Source organism: Argentina anserina, chromosome 5 (assembly GCF_933775445.1).
Source record: "Argentina anserina chromosome 5, drPotAnse1.1, whole genome shotgun sequence".
Taxonomy (NCBI): domain Eukaryota; kingdom Viridiplantae; phylum Streptophyta; class Magnoliopsida; order Rosales; family Rosaceae; genus Argentina; species Argentina anserina.
The window spans coordinates 23,097,161-23,115,968 of record NC_065876.1 but is presented as its reverse complement, the minus strand read 5'-3'; the positions used below and the strand labels follow the sequence as shown (position 1 = coordinate 23,115,968).

Below are 18,808 nucleotides of genomic sequence, written 5' to 3'. Positions count from 1 at the left end.
GACATTCGTGGGATTTATTACGGGATCTGTATGGGGTCACGTCTCTTCCTTGGGTGGTAATTGGGGATTTAATGAAATTACCAGCTTGGAGGAAAAAGAGGGAGGAAATATGAGGAGTGAACCTCAGATGAGGAGGTTTGTGGAAGTTTTGGATGAATTAGAACGTATTGATCTTGGTTTTGTAGGGGCCGCTCACCTGGAAGGATGGTGAGGTGAGGTGCCGACTTGATAGGGATGTTGCTACTCCTTCTTTGTTTCCAGTGGCCCGAGTTCTACACCTTCCGCTGATCCATGGCGATCATGTGCCTTTGTTGCTTGGTGCTTATGCAACGGTGCCACTTCCTAAATCACGACATCATCGACGGTTTAAATTTGAGTCCCTCTGGACAAAAATGATGGTTGTAGTTTTGTGCTTGATAATGGTTGGGGATCTCAAGTTGATGGCTTTCCGATGTTTCAAACCATGAGGAAGATAGCTGGGACTATGATTGCTCTTTCAAATTGGCAGCATGCTACTTTTGGTATGAGACCCCAAGAGATTGAACTAGTTCGTGGTAGATTGAACCAACTTATTGAGTTACCAATGTTACCTACTTTTCAAGATGAGCATGTAGAGTTGTCTCGCAAGCTTGATGCTTTTTGGAAGAGGAAATGCTTTATTGGAAACAGAGGTCAAAATTTCTTGGTTGAATGATGGTGATAAGAATACAAAGTTTTTTCATCGCAAAGCTTCTAACCAATGGGCCAAGAACCGCCTTACTGGATGGTTTGATGCAACTCGTGTATGGCAGGATTTTGAGAAAGGCATGGAAGCTATGATCCTCAACTACTTTGTGAATATGTACAAGTCTGCTCCGTTAGATTTAGTATGTATGCAAGAGGCAGTCAACCATTTGCAGACGTGTGTTTCTAGTTAAATGAATCAACAACTTGTGGCGTTGTATACGGATGGAGAGATAAGAGCAGCGTTATTCCAAATGCACCCTTTAAAGTCTCCCGGAACAGTTGGTATGCCTTCGATTATTTTTCAAAAATATTGGGACATTGTTGGTAAGGATGTGTGTGCTTCGGTACGTAATTTTCTTAAGAAAAGATAGTTGGAGCTGTTAACTTTACCCATGTTTGCCTGATTTTCCTAAGGTACCTAATACTACTCAAGTTTCATATTTACCCCCTATTGCTTTGTGTAATGTATTGTATAAGATATGTTCCAAGCTGATTCCCAATAGGCTGAAAAAGCATATGACCAAGATTATCTCCCCTTGCCAAAGTGCTTTTTATCCCGGGATGTTTGATCACAGATAATTATTTGATTGCCAATGAGGTATCTCACCTTTATTAATTTTGATTGGTCAGAAAGAGTTATGTCATTGAAACTTGATATGAGCAAAGCGTATGATCGGATGGAATTTGTGTTTTTAGAAGCTGTTTTTCTCCATCTTGGTTTTGATGCTAGTTGGGTTGCTTTAATCAAACAGTGTGTTAGTACTATCATATATTCTTTATTGATTAACAGTAAACCTTGTGGTTATCTGACTCCCTCCTAGGGTTTGAGACAAGGTTATCTTTTATCACCTTACTTGTTTTTGCTAGGTGCGGAGGTATTCTTGGCTTTGGTGGTTAGACATGCTGAGTTAGGCTCCTTGCAAGGTGTTAAAGTATGTCCTCCTGCTCTTGTGATTAATCATCTTTTGTTTGTTGATGATAACCTATTGTTTGGGAAGGCTTCAATCCTTGAGTGCTTAACAATTCAGTCAGTGTTAATTGATTATGAGGCTGCTTCTGGTCAGAAAATAAATTTTGGGAAGAGTAGTATTATTTTTAGCAAAAGAGTAGATGTGGGTGTCTAGACTGTGTTGGCTTCTATTTTAGGGGTAGAAATTGTTTCTAAACATGATAAATACTTGGGACTTCCTATAGTGGTGGGGAGAAATAAAACTGAAACTTTTGCTTACATTAAAGAGTAGCTAAGTAAGAAGTTGGAAGGCTGGCAAGGCAAGTTACTTAGTGGTGCTGGCAGGGATATCCTGATACGAGTTGTGGCTCAAGCTCCCCCTTCTTATTCTATGAGATGTTTTCTCCTTCCCAAGACTTTTTGTCACTTGTTGAATCAAATGTGTGCGAAGTTTTAGTGGAGCGGAAAGCCACATGAAAAGAAAATTCAGTAGATGTCTTCGGACAAGTTGTGTCGCCCCAAAAAAAAAAGGAGGAATGGGGTTTAGAGACTTGTATGCTCACAATATGGCTGTTCTCTCTAAGCAAGGGTGGAGGCTTGTGAAAAAATATGAATTCTCTGCTAGCCAGGATTGATAAAGCCAAATATTTCCCCACTTGTGGTTTCTAGAATGTTGGAAAGGCTACTAATCCCTCTACGTGCTGGAAAAGTATTTATGAAGCACGTGATATGTTAGTCAATGGTGTTAGATGACAGAAAGGTGGGAAGTCGGTGAATGTTTGGAATTGTTGGGAAATGCGGAAGAATGAACTGTAGAATGGAAATCGAAATAATTCACAACCACAAGCGGAAAATAAAAATGATAGAGAATACCGGGATTTAACGTGGTTCGGTAAAGTGCATACGTCCACGGGTAGCAACAATAGAAAACCTCCATTATATGAAGAAATGTTACACCGAGATAAACACTACTTTAAGACTCACACTTGAAGGGATACACTCTTGCACACTTTATTTTGCTCCACACACAAAACTCTCTACTTGGAGTTTTCTCTTTATCTCTCACTCTTGATCACACATAAGATGATTATTGCACCATTTCTCATGTCTTTATATAGGTAAACATATTTGTGCAATTCATGGCATGCTAATCAATGCATTCTTCTTTCTTTGTCAAACAAATCAGTCACCTATCACCATAAAGTTGTAGATTTGTTTCTTACCTTCAACAAAGGCTGCTCCAAGTTTCAACAAAATCAACTTCATCAATTAATGGGTCACTAAAACAATATGTGTGCTTCATTTACTCATGTGAACATTACATAATTTTCTCACCTCTATTAAGGAGGGATTGACCCTATCGGGAACGACCCTTGGTTGCTGAGGCCTAGGGATTTTCGTCCTTTGTATCAGCTTGGGAATAGGTTTCACAAAGCTTCTGATTTTATTTCTCAGTCTGGTGAATGGAATAAGGAAAGGATTTTGGAGAATTTTGATGTTCAAGATGCTGAATTGATTCTTGCCATTCCTTTGAGCAATAGGGAGGTTCCAGATAAGTTAATATGGCATTTTGATGCCAAAGGCCACTTCTCTACTAAGTCGGCATACCATCTTGTTTACTAACTTTGCTTCTAGTTCTATTGTCACGGCCACAAGTTGTTTCTGGAAGAAACTTTGGTTTTCTAAAGTTCCAGGGAAGGTGAAGGTCCATGCTTGGCGTGTTTGTTCTGCCATTTTGCCTACTATCTCAGCTTTGAGATCAAAAATGGTTTTCATTAACCAGGGGTGTAGCTTTTGTAATGAAGAAAATGAGACTACTAAGCACGTTAGTGGTGATTGTGCTTACATTCGTGAACTCACAAATCTTTTTCCAAAATTGAGGTATGTTTTCTCTAACGTAACACAAGCTTTGTCCTTTATGGTTTGGCTTGTTACTTGCTCGGAGTCTCTGAGTCATGAGCACTTCTCCTTGCCTTTGGTGGTTGTTTGGTGGGGTTGGAAAGAGAGAAATCAACGTGTTTGGAATGAGAAGGGTGAATTGAGTTCTCGACTTTTCTACTGGGTTAAGACTTATGTCTCTTTGTTAAAATCTGCTCAGTCCTTACCCAAAAACCAACATCGTATCCCTATTCAGTGGGTTGCTCCTCAGGTTGGGTGGTTGAAGATTAATATTGATGGAGCCTTTGATTCTTTGCTTCAAAGAGGTGTTATTGGAGTGGTGGTACGAGATTCCCAAGCTTGTATTTCAGTGTTGAATGTCTTGTCTCCTGAGTTGGTAGAGGCCTATGCAGCTCGAGTAGCCGCTTTGTTGGCGGTGGAATTTAGTTTATCTCCGATAGTATTCGAATATGATTGTCTCAAACTAGTGAATTCTTTACAAGAGGGTGTGATGGATGATACAGGTTTTGGGGTGGTTTTGGAGAATGTCCAAGATTGTCTTGTAGCCCTTCATTATCTTTTGTTCATGTTTACAGGGAATCAAATGTGATTGCCAATAAGATAGCTAAACTGGCCCTTCGGTCAGAGATGCATGTTAGATGGTATGGTTCTGTTCCTGTTAATTTTGTTGGCCAGTTGGCCTCGATCTGTAACAACTAGTTCCATCAATAAATGTCGTTTCTTATTTAAAAAAAAAACTATGAAGTCCCAAAAAAATGGAAACTAGCTGCAAATCAACAAAAAAGGGAAGCACATCTATTTTGGGACTGAAACTGTGTGAAAAAGCATCACGCTGCAAATGCTCATGTGATTGGTACAATAGTAATCACATAATAGTAAATTCAAGAGATTATCCGACTAATAAGAATACACCACCCATTTCCTACTCTCCACCGAGTCCCAGCATCTAAAAGTCCCTTCGCCCATAATAATCCTCTCCAAATACCAGGAGCCGATCCCAGAACTAATCACAAATTTCGCATTAATTACTTACGTCATCAACAACACCTTTAGTTACTCTAGTTCCTTCAGAATCAATAACACAATTGAGTTCCGCAGTAAATTTTTGATAATGCAGTACCGTATCCAATTGTGACTGATCTTCATGATTTAGAAGAATCATTCGAAAACCAACAATAGAAACATAATCACTTGTGCCATAGTAATTGCACGAACTTGCATGCACAACAAGTATTTGCTGCAAATTGATTTCTTGACTTTAAGAAGCAGTGGATTTCCCTCCCTCCCTCCACATTTGCCTCGCAAGTCAGCTATAATATCACGTAGCAAAAGCTGCAGTGCCGATGAAATATACAATGGAGCAAAAAGTTCTAGTTGTCCTCTCCCCGAATCCATCTATCTTGCTTTGCATATCCATGTCCTACTTGCCACGCAGGGCCAGCCTTATTGCAAAGGATGTATTGGCATACAATCTATGAAGTCCAGCAAAACTGACCTGGGCCAGATTACAAGCAGGTTGCTGGCTCATCCGTGCCACTAAACTGAGCAGCTTGCATTTAGTATTGGGCATACAATCATCATGAGACCTTGCAAAATCCAAGCACTGAATACCAAATTCCACACACTTACGTGGTGGAGATCGATCAAATAGCCACTGGAATTTCTGCATTTGACTTCAAATAAGGAGGTCGTCTCATACATGACACACCCAAATTAAGGTCCTCTGATGCGATTTTCTTGATGCGGCGGGCTTCACTGGGCATCCCAGCCTTTGAAAGGCAAGATATCAAAGAATCTATGGTGACTTTATCTGGGGCACAACCAACGGACAACATCTTATTAAAATTGCCAATCGCCTCAGACATTCTCCCTTTCATAGCATTCCCTAGGATAAGAATGGTGAATGTCACTTTATCAGGGGTGCATCTCTTCTCCTCCATCTCTGCCACAATCAAGTTTGCCTCATCAACATTACCAGCCTTGCAAAATCCATCAATTACAGGGTTATATAGAAAAGGCTTTGAAACAACATTACTCCACTTCAGAACCCTCAGTAAATCACGTGCTTCATGCAGTCTACTCTCCTTGCACAAAGCATTAATAAGCACAGAAAAAGTATGTGCACTAGGAGTCACATTTTTTGCATTCATCTCATGCCAGAGCTGCAACGCATAGTTCAGGTCCCCAGCTCGACAATAGCCACCAATTAGGGAAGTATAGGTAATCACATCTGCATGATGACAATGAAAGAGCATACCCTCATACATAGCAAATGCAGAACTCATGTCACCTACTTTACCAAATCCATCAATCAGTGCATTAAAAGTAACTACAGTTGGTCTAACTCCACAATCTATCATCTCGTCAAAAATAGCAGAGGCCTCCTCCATTCTACCCAACTTGCAAAACCCTGATATAACCGACGTAAAAGTTATAACATCCGGTGAAAGCTCACTTTGCTTCCGAACCTCCCTGAGTAAATCACACCCTCTATCAACCTCACCAGCTCTACATAGTCCACTAATTAGTGTGTTATACGTCACAATATCAGGTGAACAAGCAAAACTCCTTATCTCACAAAATAACTCAAAAGCCTTATCAATTGCTCCAGCTCTGCATAAACCTCGAATCAAAATATTAAACGTCCAACTATCAGGACAACAATGCGACCCAACATACTTCCTAAACAACAAAACAGCCTCATATACTCGATTCTGCTTAACAAGTACATTAAACAAGTTATTGTAAAGGAAACTCGACAACCCATCCCCACTGCAATGCACCTCATCGAGAATCTTCTCCGCAAGATCCAACCTCCCCATATGAGCACAAGATGACACCAAAAACTCAACAACAGACTCATCGGGCGAAAGCCCATCATTCCTCATGTAATCAAACACCAACTTAGCCGAGTCCTGAAGACCCATTTGACACAAAGATCGCAACAGATACTTGTAGGTCGACACACCGTGATTGAGGCTCAAACTAAACTTACTAAGCTCAAAGAACTTGAGCTCCAATTGCGGGTTGTTCAACCTTTTGATAACCTCAAAAGCCAAAGAAGGCGTCAAGTTCTTGCTTAGATAACCCAAGTAAGAATCCAAACAATGAGAGCGAAGAAAGAGAGAGTAAACAACTTTGACAAACCAGGCCTCGGGGTTTTGCAGCACCAGAGTTTCGGGGCGGGGCCGAGCTCCGCCGGCGAGAGTGTGGAGATGGCAGGCGGCGAGTTTGGAGGCTCGGGCCCAGAAAGTGGGGCGGGCAGTGAAGAACAGGAGGCTCATTTGGACGGCCGGAACGCCGTCGTCCGGCACGGCGCTTCTGCGGCTCTCGTAGACATTTTCGATAAGAATTCGGATCTGGGTTTGGTCGGGTTTTGGGTAAGGGTCCGGGATCTTCATGGGGATGAAGGCAAACCCTGCTGTGGTTTCAGCATAGCAGTAACGAAGTGGTCTGAGCGAGTAGGGTTTTAATTCATGGAATGGTTTGATGTTATGTCGTTATGAGATGCAGTCAAATAAAAAAATAGATGTGCAGATTGAAGCTGGGATTGCAATCAAAGGGTTTCCGTAGGGGTTTTTGGGCTGCCAGGCCCAATAATATGAACGGCAAATCCAGTTATATCATGCTCTCTTATTCTAATAATGGTGTTATTGCCATCCTACGAACTACTTGTGAAATACTATTATCTCAATGTAGTTATCTTGATGGTGTGATGACGGTCACAATAGTCAAAGTAGTTCGAAGGGTGACAGTATTATGATTGATGTAGTGACAGTAGTATCGAAGACATCTATGAGAATAGAAACATCTTCGATTCTCTCTCTAAATTTATTGAGTCGATCTATTCTCTACATCAACTAGAACTTTGTAACGAGTCTAAATAATGTACTTGGATTTGGGCCTCCTTGTATTGAGTTATTGGACCCGGGTAGTCTTTTAACAGGTCTTTTAGGATTTTGCCTTTTTTAAAAATATGTTCATTAATAAAAATCCAAGATGGCTGAATGTGATAGCCCTTCGATGGGTTCATGTTTTAGGGATAGGAGTACCCTGCATCAATCTACTTTAGATGTTGTTGGGTATATGGATGTTCCCTCCCATGTTATGTAATGTTTCTTATTAATAATGTTAACGTAGTGAATTATATTTATGCAATACGCCACCTTCTTTGTTGATGCGATACGACATGCTCCTTGTCTCTTTCCTGTCATAAGTAGCACGACTCGTCAAAGTGGAGAGCACGGTGGCGTGCTCTTCAACTCTCTGATGCTCAAGTTAGGTCGGTAACAATTTATGCAGAGTAACAGTAGGTAGTTAAGTGTACTTACCTTATGAGGTCAAGGGTTTGACATTTTATTGTTGAGTTGAGGTAGATCATTTACTCATCTTCCGGTGTGGGACAAAGTCCGATTAAGGTGTTCTCTGAAGTCTTTTTTGGGATGCGCGTGAGGACGCATCCGTAGTTGGTTTGGGCCGCGGGGGGCCCCTTGCACAGCTAGTGCGGCTGGCTCACTGTTGGTATTGTGAGGCTGGGCTATTTATTAGCCTTAGTGCACTGATAGTTGTGCTAATTATGGCGGGCATAAGCCCATACCAACAAATAACAAACTTTCTTTTCTAAAATAAAACCCAAGATGGTTGTTACATACACGCTCGTTATCACCTATTCCAGGATAGGCAAACCATCCAGAATGTTCCTATAGAACAAACTGTGGTACATAAGCAAGGTTCTAAAAAATGCTAGGCGTTAATCGGGCGGACAGCTAAAAACCAGCGCCCAGATGATTAATCGGGGATTAATCGGCCCAAAATCAAGGCGGCCAAGGATCTCCGGGCGCCTAGGCGGGGATTTTTAGAACATTAACATAAGATAAACCACCAATTTGAAATTTCCTCCCATTAACAAACAAGACATAAGCATCATCTAGTGCTGAATTCCTATTATAGGAAAACAAGAGATAAAAACTACCAAATAGAGTCAAGACAGTCCTGATATGCAATCTGGATAAGCCTCAGATTTCGACAGGATAAGCAACCATGGCATACTTAAAGTAAATAAAAAAAACTAAAAAGAAGACAAGAAAATAAAAGACCCAAACCAAGGCCCACGCATTGAGCCCTGACCCAATCTAAGGAGACACCCACATATCTGACCCGAAAAAACCCTAATGAATTTGAGCGCCAACATGCAGCCCCACCACTAGCAACGGTCGTCCAAGGCGCAGCCCAATCCCGATTAGAACCGCCAGAAGCACCACCACCCTCGGTCTGCTCTAAGCGCATGGTCGAGAAAACGATCCCAGATCGAAAAACCGATCTAGGTAGCCCCAAGCCACCGCACTCTCCCCTTCACATGTCACCGCTGATTCACACAAAAGCTCCTATCGCTGACAAAACTGACAATGCATGCCAAAACACCCGGCCAGGGACAGAGCAACACGATTAAACCACCAGAGCTTCTCAACCCATCAACTGTGAGTGTCTTCCTCATGCAGTCCATCGCCACAATCCATCAGGGCATGACCACCTACTGGTCACCCTCTAAACTCCCATATGACGGTGACGTCATTGGACGCTCCCGTCAGATGAGCATGAAACTTTAAAGAGAGAAGCTCTACATTAGGGCTCCTAAATGCTAGTTGTAGGGAAGAGCATCACTCTCCTTACAGGCTATCAATATATATATATATATTTTTTTTTGTAAAGGTATCCAAGAATATATTGCAATTTAATTTCTTAGTTAACCTCTTTAGATTTCTCTCATTTTTATCTCTCTTATGACTTGTCATGGATGATATCTCAAAATCGCTACAAACTTGGATTAATATCCATCAACAACAAATCTAAATTTGAAATCATGTACGAACAGAATCCGAACGCATCTTGGAGGTGCCAACACCAAGCACATCGGTAGCCAACCAAAACCTCGTTTTAACCTTTTTACCTCCCAAGTCCCCAACAACTGCTCGCCAAAACTAGTCCAAAAGACACTGAAGTATGATCCAGAACTTATTCTCTGAAAACATCGATCTCATTCTCTACATTGACAGAAATTTGGATCAAATTAGATCGATCTCTCTGAAATTTGAGTAGTGACAAGAACACACTGATTGGAACGGAGTCCGTGTTTGAAAGCAAAGGAACCTAAGAACAAGGAATGTCACATGGAACCACAATACCACATGGTATATATAACCAAACTCTCTACTCATGTGACTTAGGAAACACCACTTTTGTTTGAAACCCAAAAAGTAAAAAATAAAAACCCAAAAGCCAGAGGAGCACCAGCGATGGAGTCGATCTCCATCTCCGCCGCCATCCCACGGCCACGATCCTCATGCTAGCCGCCGTGTCCTCCTCTTCCACGTGGCTCCGAGCCCGCCGGAGCCGCTGCGTGTTCCTCCTCCTCTGCTCCCCGATCCTAATCCCTTTCCTCTTCGCCACCTTCCCTCTCTTCTGCGCCGCCGAGCTCTGCTTCCGCCTCTGCAGCCGCCGCCGCGGAAAGCTGCCTCATGAAGAGGCGGAGGACGATCGAGTGCGGCGATGCGAGGAGGGGCGGTGCGCGGCGGAGGAAGAGGAAAGAAGAGAAGAGATGGGACTGCTGCAGAGGTACTTGGAGGATCAACTGTTGCTGGTCGGATCTGTGTACGATTGTGGAGACTACTACGATGAAGATATGTATCGGGAGATTCAGGACTATGATGATAGCGATTCTAACACTCCTCTTTTGGCTTAGATTTGTGATTTCAGATGCTGTTGTCTTTTTTTCCCTTCTTTTACATTTTTGTACATCACACACATTTTGGATTTTGGTATATTTTGGCTGTGGGAAATTTTGGAATGGTGAATATGATCTTTCACTTATAGTCATCGGAATGTCATCGGAGTTTTGGCTCTGTATTTGTATCACAGAAACTCTTCGATTTCTGTAGTGAATTTGATTGTGTTCATCTCATTGTGTGTCCTTGCGTTTTCTTAGGCGTCAATGAGGCTGGTTAGGACTGAGCAACTAAAGTATGATATCGTATACATGATTTCGGATATATAACATGTATTAATGTACGATAGAATTTTCCTTAATGTAACGCTTGCAACCTAAAGCAGAAACAAAATCTAACACAATACTTGACGTAATAGAAACTCAGTTCTTTATAAACTTTTACCAGTCAGATTTTAATCTAGAAGCAAAATTTTCGTAGTGCAAGTTTCCATCACTTTTGCAAGTGGAAATTTTTTCCAAAGAAAATGTCTTAATCTGGGAAGGTCGCACTACAACTATTTTGGATAACCGAAACTTTTCTGGACGATAAAATTGATTTTCCATTCTTTGAAAATCAACAGAGTACATCTGTAGATCCATACAATTCACTTATGTGTTGAACAGTTGGCCCAAAATATCACCATGTCGCATAAACACATGGAACCACCCTAATCACTGTATTCGTACCTCACACGGGTTTCTTGGCGGGTAGGATAAGAACAATAGGCATTTCATTTCTTAATCTCAAATTTTTAGGAAACTAAACATTCTTCCGCTCATTTTTTAAAAAAAAATAAAAAATTATTTTATGGTAATAGTCCACATTTAAATTAACTAAAAACTCATATTTCATATTTCTTATACAAATTATGACATAAGTCTAAGTCCAAAGAATAAATAAAACAAAACTGATTAATTAATTAATTAATACAAAAATATCTAAAATACTCTTATTTTCGTGAAAATTACTAAATGTCATTCCTACATTTAATAAATTGCTCTCTCCTCATTTTTTAGTTTTTTTTTTCCGGCAAATTTAAGTTTTCCGGCCAAACCACTGGGAATTGGAGGTGAGTCAAAATATAAAGTTGTTCATTATGTCATGGGCTTTCATATAAGTATATTGCATATGTTTTGAGAAATTTTGAAATATCGAATTTTTTGCTCACAAAAAATCACTGTAGCAATTAATTTCTCAGTCGACAGTAACAACTAGATTTATAGTCGACACTAGCAGGTACCTTCCACATCGACACTAGCAGGTACATTTGAAGTCGACAGTAGCAGTTAGATTTATAGTCGACAACAGCATGTACTTCCAAGTTGACAGTAGCAGCTAGTTTTTAACTCGACAATAGCAATTAGTTTTTATAGTCGACGGTAGCAGTTAGTTTATATTATCGACAGTAGCAGATAACATCTCCATTGATAGTAGCAAACACTATGGGTCAAAGAGGGGTAAAAAAATAAATTATTTTATGACATGTGACAACTTGTCATCATGTGGTCCTTATTTGTAAATTTTGGTCCTCATTTGCTTTATCAAATTAAGTCACTACTTTTTGTAAACTAAATTATTGTCTAATAGTTTTGAGTAGTTTGTTTTAAAAAAAAAAGTTTTGGTTGATAGAAATTATAGGAAACTAACCTCTTATTCCTTCTTCCTTTTATTGATGGAATTGATTAGTAAACCAGGTACTATTTTTATTGACCAAAAAAAAACCAGGTACTATTTTGGTTACAAGAAAGACGCACCGAGACCGATCCCATTCCAAACACAATGTCTCACATAAATCCATCCTTATAAGAAAGTTCGTTTTTTTGGCAACATTATGAAAGCCAACAAAAATCAGAACAACGCCTTTAAATGAGAATATCTAAAATCTTAGATACCCTACTTACCAAGCACCATACAGTATATAAAGATCAGTGACAATACACGCCTGGGAATCATGTCTCTCATCATCCCAAAAGAATAAAATGAGTGAAAACCGAGAAGAGAAACTGCCTGAGAAAGAAGTATCACCGCAAAACTAGAAGCAAGAAATGTACCCTGGTAAACTTTAGAAACATTAGCCATGAAGAAAAGCCTCATAACTAAACTTCATCTGCATAACTTTGGGAATCATAGTTTGAACCACCTGAATCAATATCAATACTGTTGTCAAACTGACAATGTCCTTGGACAACAAATGATATGGAAAGGACAAAACAAAGCTGATCATACAAGTAGCAAGATCCATCCTACTGACTAAACTATATCAGAACCCCTAGAATAAGAATAAATCAATCAGAACCTTGAACCAGTCTATTCATATGCAGAACCCATGCTATCTTAACATGTTTCATCTTGAAGATAGCTTCATGCGCCCCAGCTCTGTACATTGCACCAATAGAACTCACCAAACCAAAACACGTCCAGCGACACCCCAGACATCTTCAACCGAGTTATCACAGTTTCCAGTTGGCAACTCAGCAATTTACTTGTTTTTTTACATCATACTAGCTTGGTGGGATACAAGCAGACTTCCAATAATATCAGGAGCCACTAGAGTGATCTCACTTATCATACGTAATTATGCCTGAACTATGCCCCCATGCAAGTCCCTTTTCTGATATCTTTCCCAATGCTCGAATTATCACCGACATCAACCCTGGTAAGAAAATCTTGGCAAGAAAAGCCCAAGCCAACCCCAACGCCTTTTTTACAACAAACGGTGCTTATGCTACTACAGATCACCTGAAGGCATGCAATATCCATGAAAATGACATCCAGAGATGCAACCCCATAGTAAAGCATATTTACTTTGTGATCTGGGATCAGAGGGAAAAGTGGAAAGAGTGAACACTAATATTAAAAAGTACGAGAGAGAAAGAATCAATAATAGCATCAAACAAGACAACCTACCTCAACAAGTCTTGTGATAGACTGAAACTTTTTCTTATGATCTGTAGTATGTGCGAAACTTGAGATTATTCCAAGAGATTGCAGCGGACCATTTGCGGTGTTCATGCTCAGGATAGACCAACCAATTCAACATTTGAGGCAGCTGCTTTAACAATATTGGCAGATTGATGCAAGACCTGGCAAAGAGCCAAAACTTAAGGTCGGGCAGGGTGAACAAAGACTGAATACTGCATTAACATAAACCTGGCAAACAAAGAATTGGCCGGAACCACGGAGGACTCTGAAAATCAGTGGCAAAATACTAATATTCCTTTATTCTTTTTTTTTTGTTGCTATTCCAGGCAAGTAGGTTGAAGCTTTAGTTTAAATGGCTAGTGCTCTCCATTGGTCACTCTAGATCTTCCTTACTCCAATTTACTAGATCATTCAAATATCATGCCTAAGTTTTCAGATGTTCATCTTGTAAATTTATCATGCATGAGTTTGCTTCATTTTTTGCATAGGAGCACTAGGATTACTGGAAACAAAATCAACGGGTGCTGAAAGCAAACAGCTCAACATGAATTATTTCTAACAATATTGATCCCTATATGTAATCATTATTTTGTTTATCAAATACCTAACTTTCCAGAGCTGATAGGGTAGAATTATTCTTTCTAATAATATGTTTCATCTAGAGGAAGTCAAAGAAAATTGATTTGTTTCAGTCCACATGATTCAATTGCAAGCATCCATAGAACTAAAAAAACAATAAAATTCAAAAAACATATCTTACCGCACAAATGGTACCAACAGCTGGTGCAATGTTTTATCAGGGCTAGGAAGAGCCTCTTCTGCCTCTTTTAACATACTCTGAACCTTAAAAATTAGATAAAAATGAAAAAATGAAATAAAAAACAGGTTCAGAAAACTAGAGGGTTTATGTACCGAAGCAAAAAACATAGAGTGAACCTTAGAATGTCACTTGCAGCTGTAGAAGTTTTATCCAAAAAGATAGATGACACTTTAGCATCAAAGGAGAAGACATCTGCCAACAGCCAGAGCCGCACGAGGATTTCCATCATGCCAGTGAAATAAGGGCAAAACAATATTACTTGAGGTTAGTGAAGGGATGAAGCCAGTTCCACCAGAGCACACTCATATCTACCTTGTATATCCTAGAATCATTGAGTCATTATCTCTGGGGAAAAAAAAGTGACCATACGCAAAAGGATTGTTCCTTTTCTGTATGGCCTTCATTTATATGTTTATTCCACAAGAAGATGATTATCTTTCTCTGGTCTGCTAGATTTCCATAATCCATGAATGGCATACTTAAATGTAGCACCATTTGGTGCAAAACCCAATTTCATCATCCTATCTTGTAACTCCAAAAACTTAGTCACATCACCATCCTTGCAGAAGATTTTGACAAGTTCATTGTAACTTTCGGAATCAAAAACTTGAAACTCTTTGGCAGAGATCTTTAATAATGATTCTGCTTTAGCAACATTCCTTTCCTTGCAGTAACCCTTTATCAATGACCTGCATATTTCTGAATCCGGCGACAAACCAGATGCAACCATCTCTTTCAGTAAGGACTCACCTTCCACTGTTCTATTTGTTAGACATAGACAGTATATTAGATGTTTATATGTGATAAGATTGGGTTTGATGTTCTTACAAACCATCTCGTCTTTCAAAACTTTTGCCTCAGTAACACTACTGCTCTGGCAGAGGGACTCAATCAATTTGTTAAAGATATCCAAATCAGGCAAATAACCGTCTTTATAACTTCTTTCTAACAGACTTTTAGCAGCAAACGGCCGATTTTCTTGACACAATGCTACTATTAGATAATCATAAGTATGACGAGAAACAGACACTTGATATCTTTGAAGCTCCACTATGAAATTCAGGGCAGAGAGCAGCTTGCCTTCTTTGCCATATCCTTCAATGACTACCCTACAAGTAAAATCGTCTGGATGAACACCATTTTTAATCATATCATACAACAATGATTTGCACCCTGGCAGCTTCCCCTCATTGCAATAACCACTTATAAGAGTGTTGTACGACACAATGTCTGGATAAAACCCTCTCTGAACCATTCGATGAAAAAGCTGATGAGCCTCCCTAACATTCCCTTGTTTACAAAGACCATGCATCAAGGCAGTGTATGAAACTAAATCCGGCATCACACCCCTCCTAAACATGATCTTGTACAAATAAAACGCATCTCCCAACCTTCCTTTCCTACAATAGCTACTAATCAGAGTATTATACGTCACAATATCAGGATCAAATCCTTCTTCGTCCATTTTATCCAAAAAAGCTTTCACTTTCTCAACATCTCCATCCTTGCACAAAACATTAGTCAAAATATTAAAAGTAAACAAATTTGGGCGTATTCCAATCCTTCCCATATCCTCATAGACCTCCCAACACTGATCTAAACAATTCAACCTCACTAATCCATTCATAAGACAATTGCAAGCAATCACACTCGGAACAAATCCAACTTCTATTGTCTTCTTAAAACTGATAAAACCATCTCTAGTCTTACCTGCTTTCACATAAGCCTTGACGAGCATGTCGAAGATAACTGGATCCCAATTACAATCTTCAGCGCAAACAACCAAATTATGAAAAATGTCATCTTTTTGTGCAGCATCTACATCCCTAGCCAGCTCTATCAATTCACCCAACAATTTCATAGCCTGGGGAAACTTTTTGGAACAAGCTAGAATATGAAGAACAATGCAATAATTTTGTGTGGTGAGCTTGAGACCCAAAGCAGTTTTGACCCAGTTGAAGAAAACAAGAGCTGAGGAGTAATCAGATTGGAACCTAAGAAGAACCCTTGATACTTCATGAGCGCCCAGATGGGGAAGAAGGGGTTTGAGGTCATTTTGAAGATGGCAAAGATGGTGGTGGCTTTCTTGCTTCAGGGTTGAGCAGATAATATTAACTATATTGTTGGGGTTTTGGTTTTGGGGGAGAAACTGGTAAAGAAGGTTTGAAATTGGTGTGGAGTGAGAGTCTGGGATGGTCTGTACAGAAGAAGATGAGGAGGAGGTGAGAGTTGAGATTGTTGTTATGAAATTGATGTTGAAGACTGAGTATTTAGCATGATAGGGAGAGTATACTGAGGCACGAATCATTGCTACCAGAGAGCAAAAACGAGTCTGTCTCGATTCTTTCTTTACATCTATAAATTTACAAACTCCCAATAGCAACAAAATGCACTTGTTTGTCTATAGACACTCCAGTGAGGGAACCTAGAGAGAGCCAATAATTAAAAGTTGTCAATAAAAGAAAACGGAAGACATTAATACCCTAAACTGAGTAAAACAAGTTGGCAGTGACATGAGGTTATATATATCATATCATATGTATCAAGCTAAGAGTATGTCCTTTGTCATTCTACCCATTAAAGATCAAGATCAACAAACAATAATAACCTTTCACATATTAAAGAGCTCTGTACCAAAACCGATCCCCAGTGTCAGTTCTCATATAGTAACTACACCGATAGTATGCAAGCTACTAGTGCAATGGTAAGGGAGGCATTTATAACGATCTTGAGAAAACTAAAAAGAGACTTTGTTATTAGTAAATATAAGCAAGCTTTCACCCATGTCTGACTTAGTTCTCTCAGAAACTCAAAAGACTCAATTCACTACCAACAATCCATTTTCCTTACATCAAGAAAATGAAACAAACAAACAGAACCAAGATTTGAAGTCCTTTTTTTAACTAACAACGCATGTTTCATCATATACTTATCTGCTTAACTATTTTTTCTGCTACCAAATCCACCAGATAGCAAAACTATACTCTTACTCCCGGACCATTATTACATGGCTAAAGGTAAAACTTGACCCTGATACCTATTTAAAAAATGTGATAGTTCTACAAACCACGCTGAAAAGCCAAAAACCCGAATGATTGAAAGAGAAATAATCATGATAAGTTACAGAGAATTGTATCCTAAAAGGCACACTCGCTGGCAGCATCACAATTATAGCATTTTGAAATTGAACAAAGTTACACAATGTCCATGATTCCGGAGCAGGAACTAAACTTAGATTCAAAATGTCAGCAACATAACAGTATCAACAATTCAAGTTAGTTCACTGCAATGACCTCAGTTAGCTATACAAGTCATCAAAACCAATATTAGAATGAATAGAATCAAACAGATATCATGGGTTTTCCGATACCAACACGACAACAAAACATCCAACCTTAAACCTGGAGGAACTGCATTAAGCGATGATAATTAATCGAGCAAAACACGAAACGAATTTGAAACAATTCTTACAGAATAATCGAAGATAATGGCTTCCGGAAGCTTCTATGGTAGTGATGGAATGCGCCGGAGTGACAGAATAGGCTCGCAAATAAGAGGTAATCAAGCGACAGGGTTTGCGAGTCTCACTGTGGTTTGGGTTTGAGCGGAGGAGCAAACAAGGTAAGAATTTCGGTACCAGTGAAAGTGTGAAACTGCGGTTTTGATTAGGGGTGGCATAAAAAACGGAAATCTTGATCCCGTCTTAAAATTTATAGGGACAGGACGGGACGGAAGTATAAAAATGGTCGTCCTGTCCCGATCCCGTCCCGCTTCATAATAGTGAGACGGGACATGGGACGAATAATTTCTATCCCGCTTCGTCCCGTCCCGTCCCACCTTTAATGAAAACTTAAAAATTCTTATATATTTGTATTAAAATGAAACTAATTTATGTTCTTAATAACTCCAAAATTATATCAATTCAAATAATAATGGTAAATTATAATATTTTGAACATAATATGCATTTTTTGTTAAAATTTCATTATTGAATGTTACTTTGTTATGAAAAAAAATAAAAATATAGGTTTTTATTTAACTTAATAGCAAGGTGGGATTTGTCTCGTCCCGTCCCGTCTCGATCTCGTCCGGTCCCAACCGGGATTAATCCCGAGTGGGATGCATTCTTAAAAACTTTCGTCCCGTCCCGATTCAAAAGGGTGGGACGGAACGTGGGATGAGCCTCGTCCCGTCCCATCCCATCCCGTGCCCACCCCTAGTTTTGACATTCAAGAATACGAGAATCGAATCTGGGTCCTAGAGTCCTATACGTTCTGTGGGTCGGGTGACTCGGGTCACATGTCATTTTCATTTATTTTTTGAGAGCTTCTATTCATATCTCTTAAAATATCACGTGGACCTCTATTTTTTCCTAGATAATTTTGAGTTAGTCAATGCATATGAAATTACCAAAAAACCATATATCAAAAAAATATAATAAGAGAAATAATTTTTTATTTATCTATTATAAAATACAAATGTAGATAATTATCTTTTATATTTATTGATAGACAATCCAAAATGGGATATCAAATTACATTAAATGATTTAATTGATTAGCTTCCTTTTTTATAAACATCATTAGTCAAAAATTTAATGTAGTTGATAAACATCAAATTGAATGTGGATGATTTAATGTATAAACTATATAACTATATAGAATTTCTCATACAGTTCGATTTGAGCCAAAAAAAATAAAACTCGTTCATTAGAGGTTAGAATATTTCAT

At 39.3% G+C, this 18,808-nt stretch overlaps 3 protein-coding genes across 5 annotated transcripts; 1 reads left to right on the top strand and 2 right to left on the bottom strand.

Moving 5' to 3' along the window:
- Positions 1-4,473: 4,473 nt before the first annotated feature.
- Positions 4,474-7,063, bottom strand: LOC126793411 (pentatricopeptide repeat-containing protein At2g06000). Its single transcript, XM_050519924.1, has one exon. It carries the CDS (start codon positions 6,973-6,975, stop codon positions 5,218-5,220), a length of 1,758 nt encoding a protein of 585 aa, XP_050375881.1. The 5' UTR covers positions 6,976-7,063; the 3' UTR covers positions 4,474-5,217.
- Positions 7,064-9,788: 2,725 nt separating this feature from the next.
- LOC126793420 (uncharacterized) lies at positions 9,789-10,527 on the top strand. Its single transcript, XM_050519941.1, has one exon. It carries the CDS (start codon positions 9,915-9,917, stop codon positions 10,311-10,313), a length of 399 nt encoding a protein of 132 aa, XP_050375898.1. The 5' UTR covers positions 9,789-9,914; the 3' UTR covers positions 10,314-10,527.
- A 1,869-nt stretch (positions 10,528-12,396) lies between these two features.
- On the bottom strand, positions 12,397-17,720 carry LOC126793408 (pentatricopeptide repeat-containing protein At5g40400). 3 transcript variants are annotated; one of them, XM_050519920.1, is made up of 5 exons: positions 17,552-17,720; positions 14,197-16,505; positions 14,021-14,103; positions 13,246-13,421; positions 12,397-13,151 (listed from the first exon to the last, which is right to left on the bottom strand). In XM_050519920.1, exon 2 carries the CDS (start codon positions 16,386-16,388, stop codon positions 14,493-14,495), a length of 1,896 nt encoding a protein of 631 aa, XP_050375877.1. In that variant the 5' UTR covers positions 16,389-16,505; positions 17,552-17,720; the 3' UTR covers positions 12,397-13,151; positions 13,246-13,421; positions 14,021-14,103; positions 14,197-14,492. The 3 variants fall into 3 exon arrangements, with proteins under 3 accessions (XP_050375877.1, XP_050375879.1, XP_050375878.1); XM_050519922.1 differs by lacking the exon at positions 14,021-14,103; XM_050519921.1 differs by lacking the exon at positions 17,552-17,720 and having other exon boundaries at positions 14,197-16,980.
- Positions 17,721-18,808: the final 1,088 nt, after the last annotated feature.

Bases quoted from the DNA above. Each gene is read 5' to 3' on its own strand.
- LOC126793411 (XM_050519924.1), bottom strand. From the start codon at position 6,975: ATGAAGATCCCGGACCCTTACCCAAAACCCGACCAAACCCAGATCCGA.
- LOC126793420 (XM_050519941.1), top strand. From the start codon at position 9,915: ATGCTAGCCGCCGTGTCCTCCTCTTCCACGTGGCTCCGAGCCCGCCGG.
- LOC126793408 (XM_050519920.1), bottom strand. From the start codon at position 16,388: ATGATTCGTGCCTCAGTATACTCTCCCTATCATGCTAAATACTCAGTC.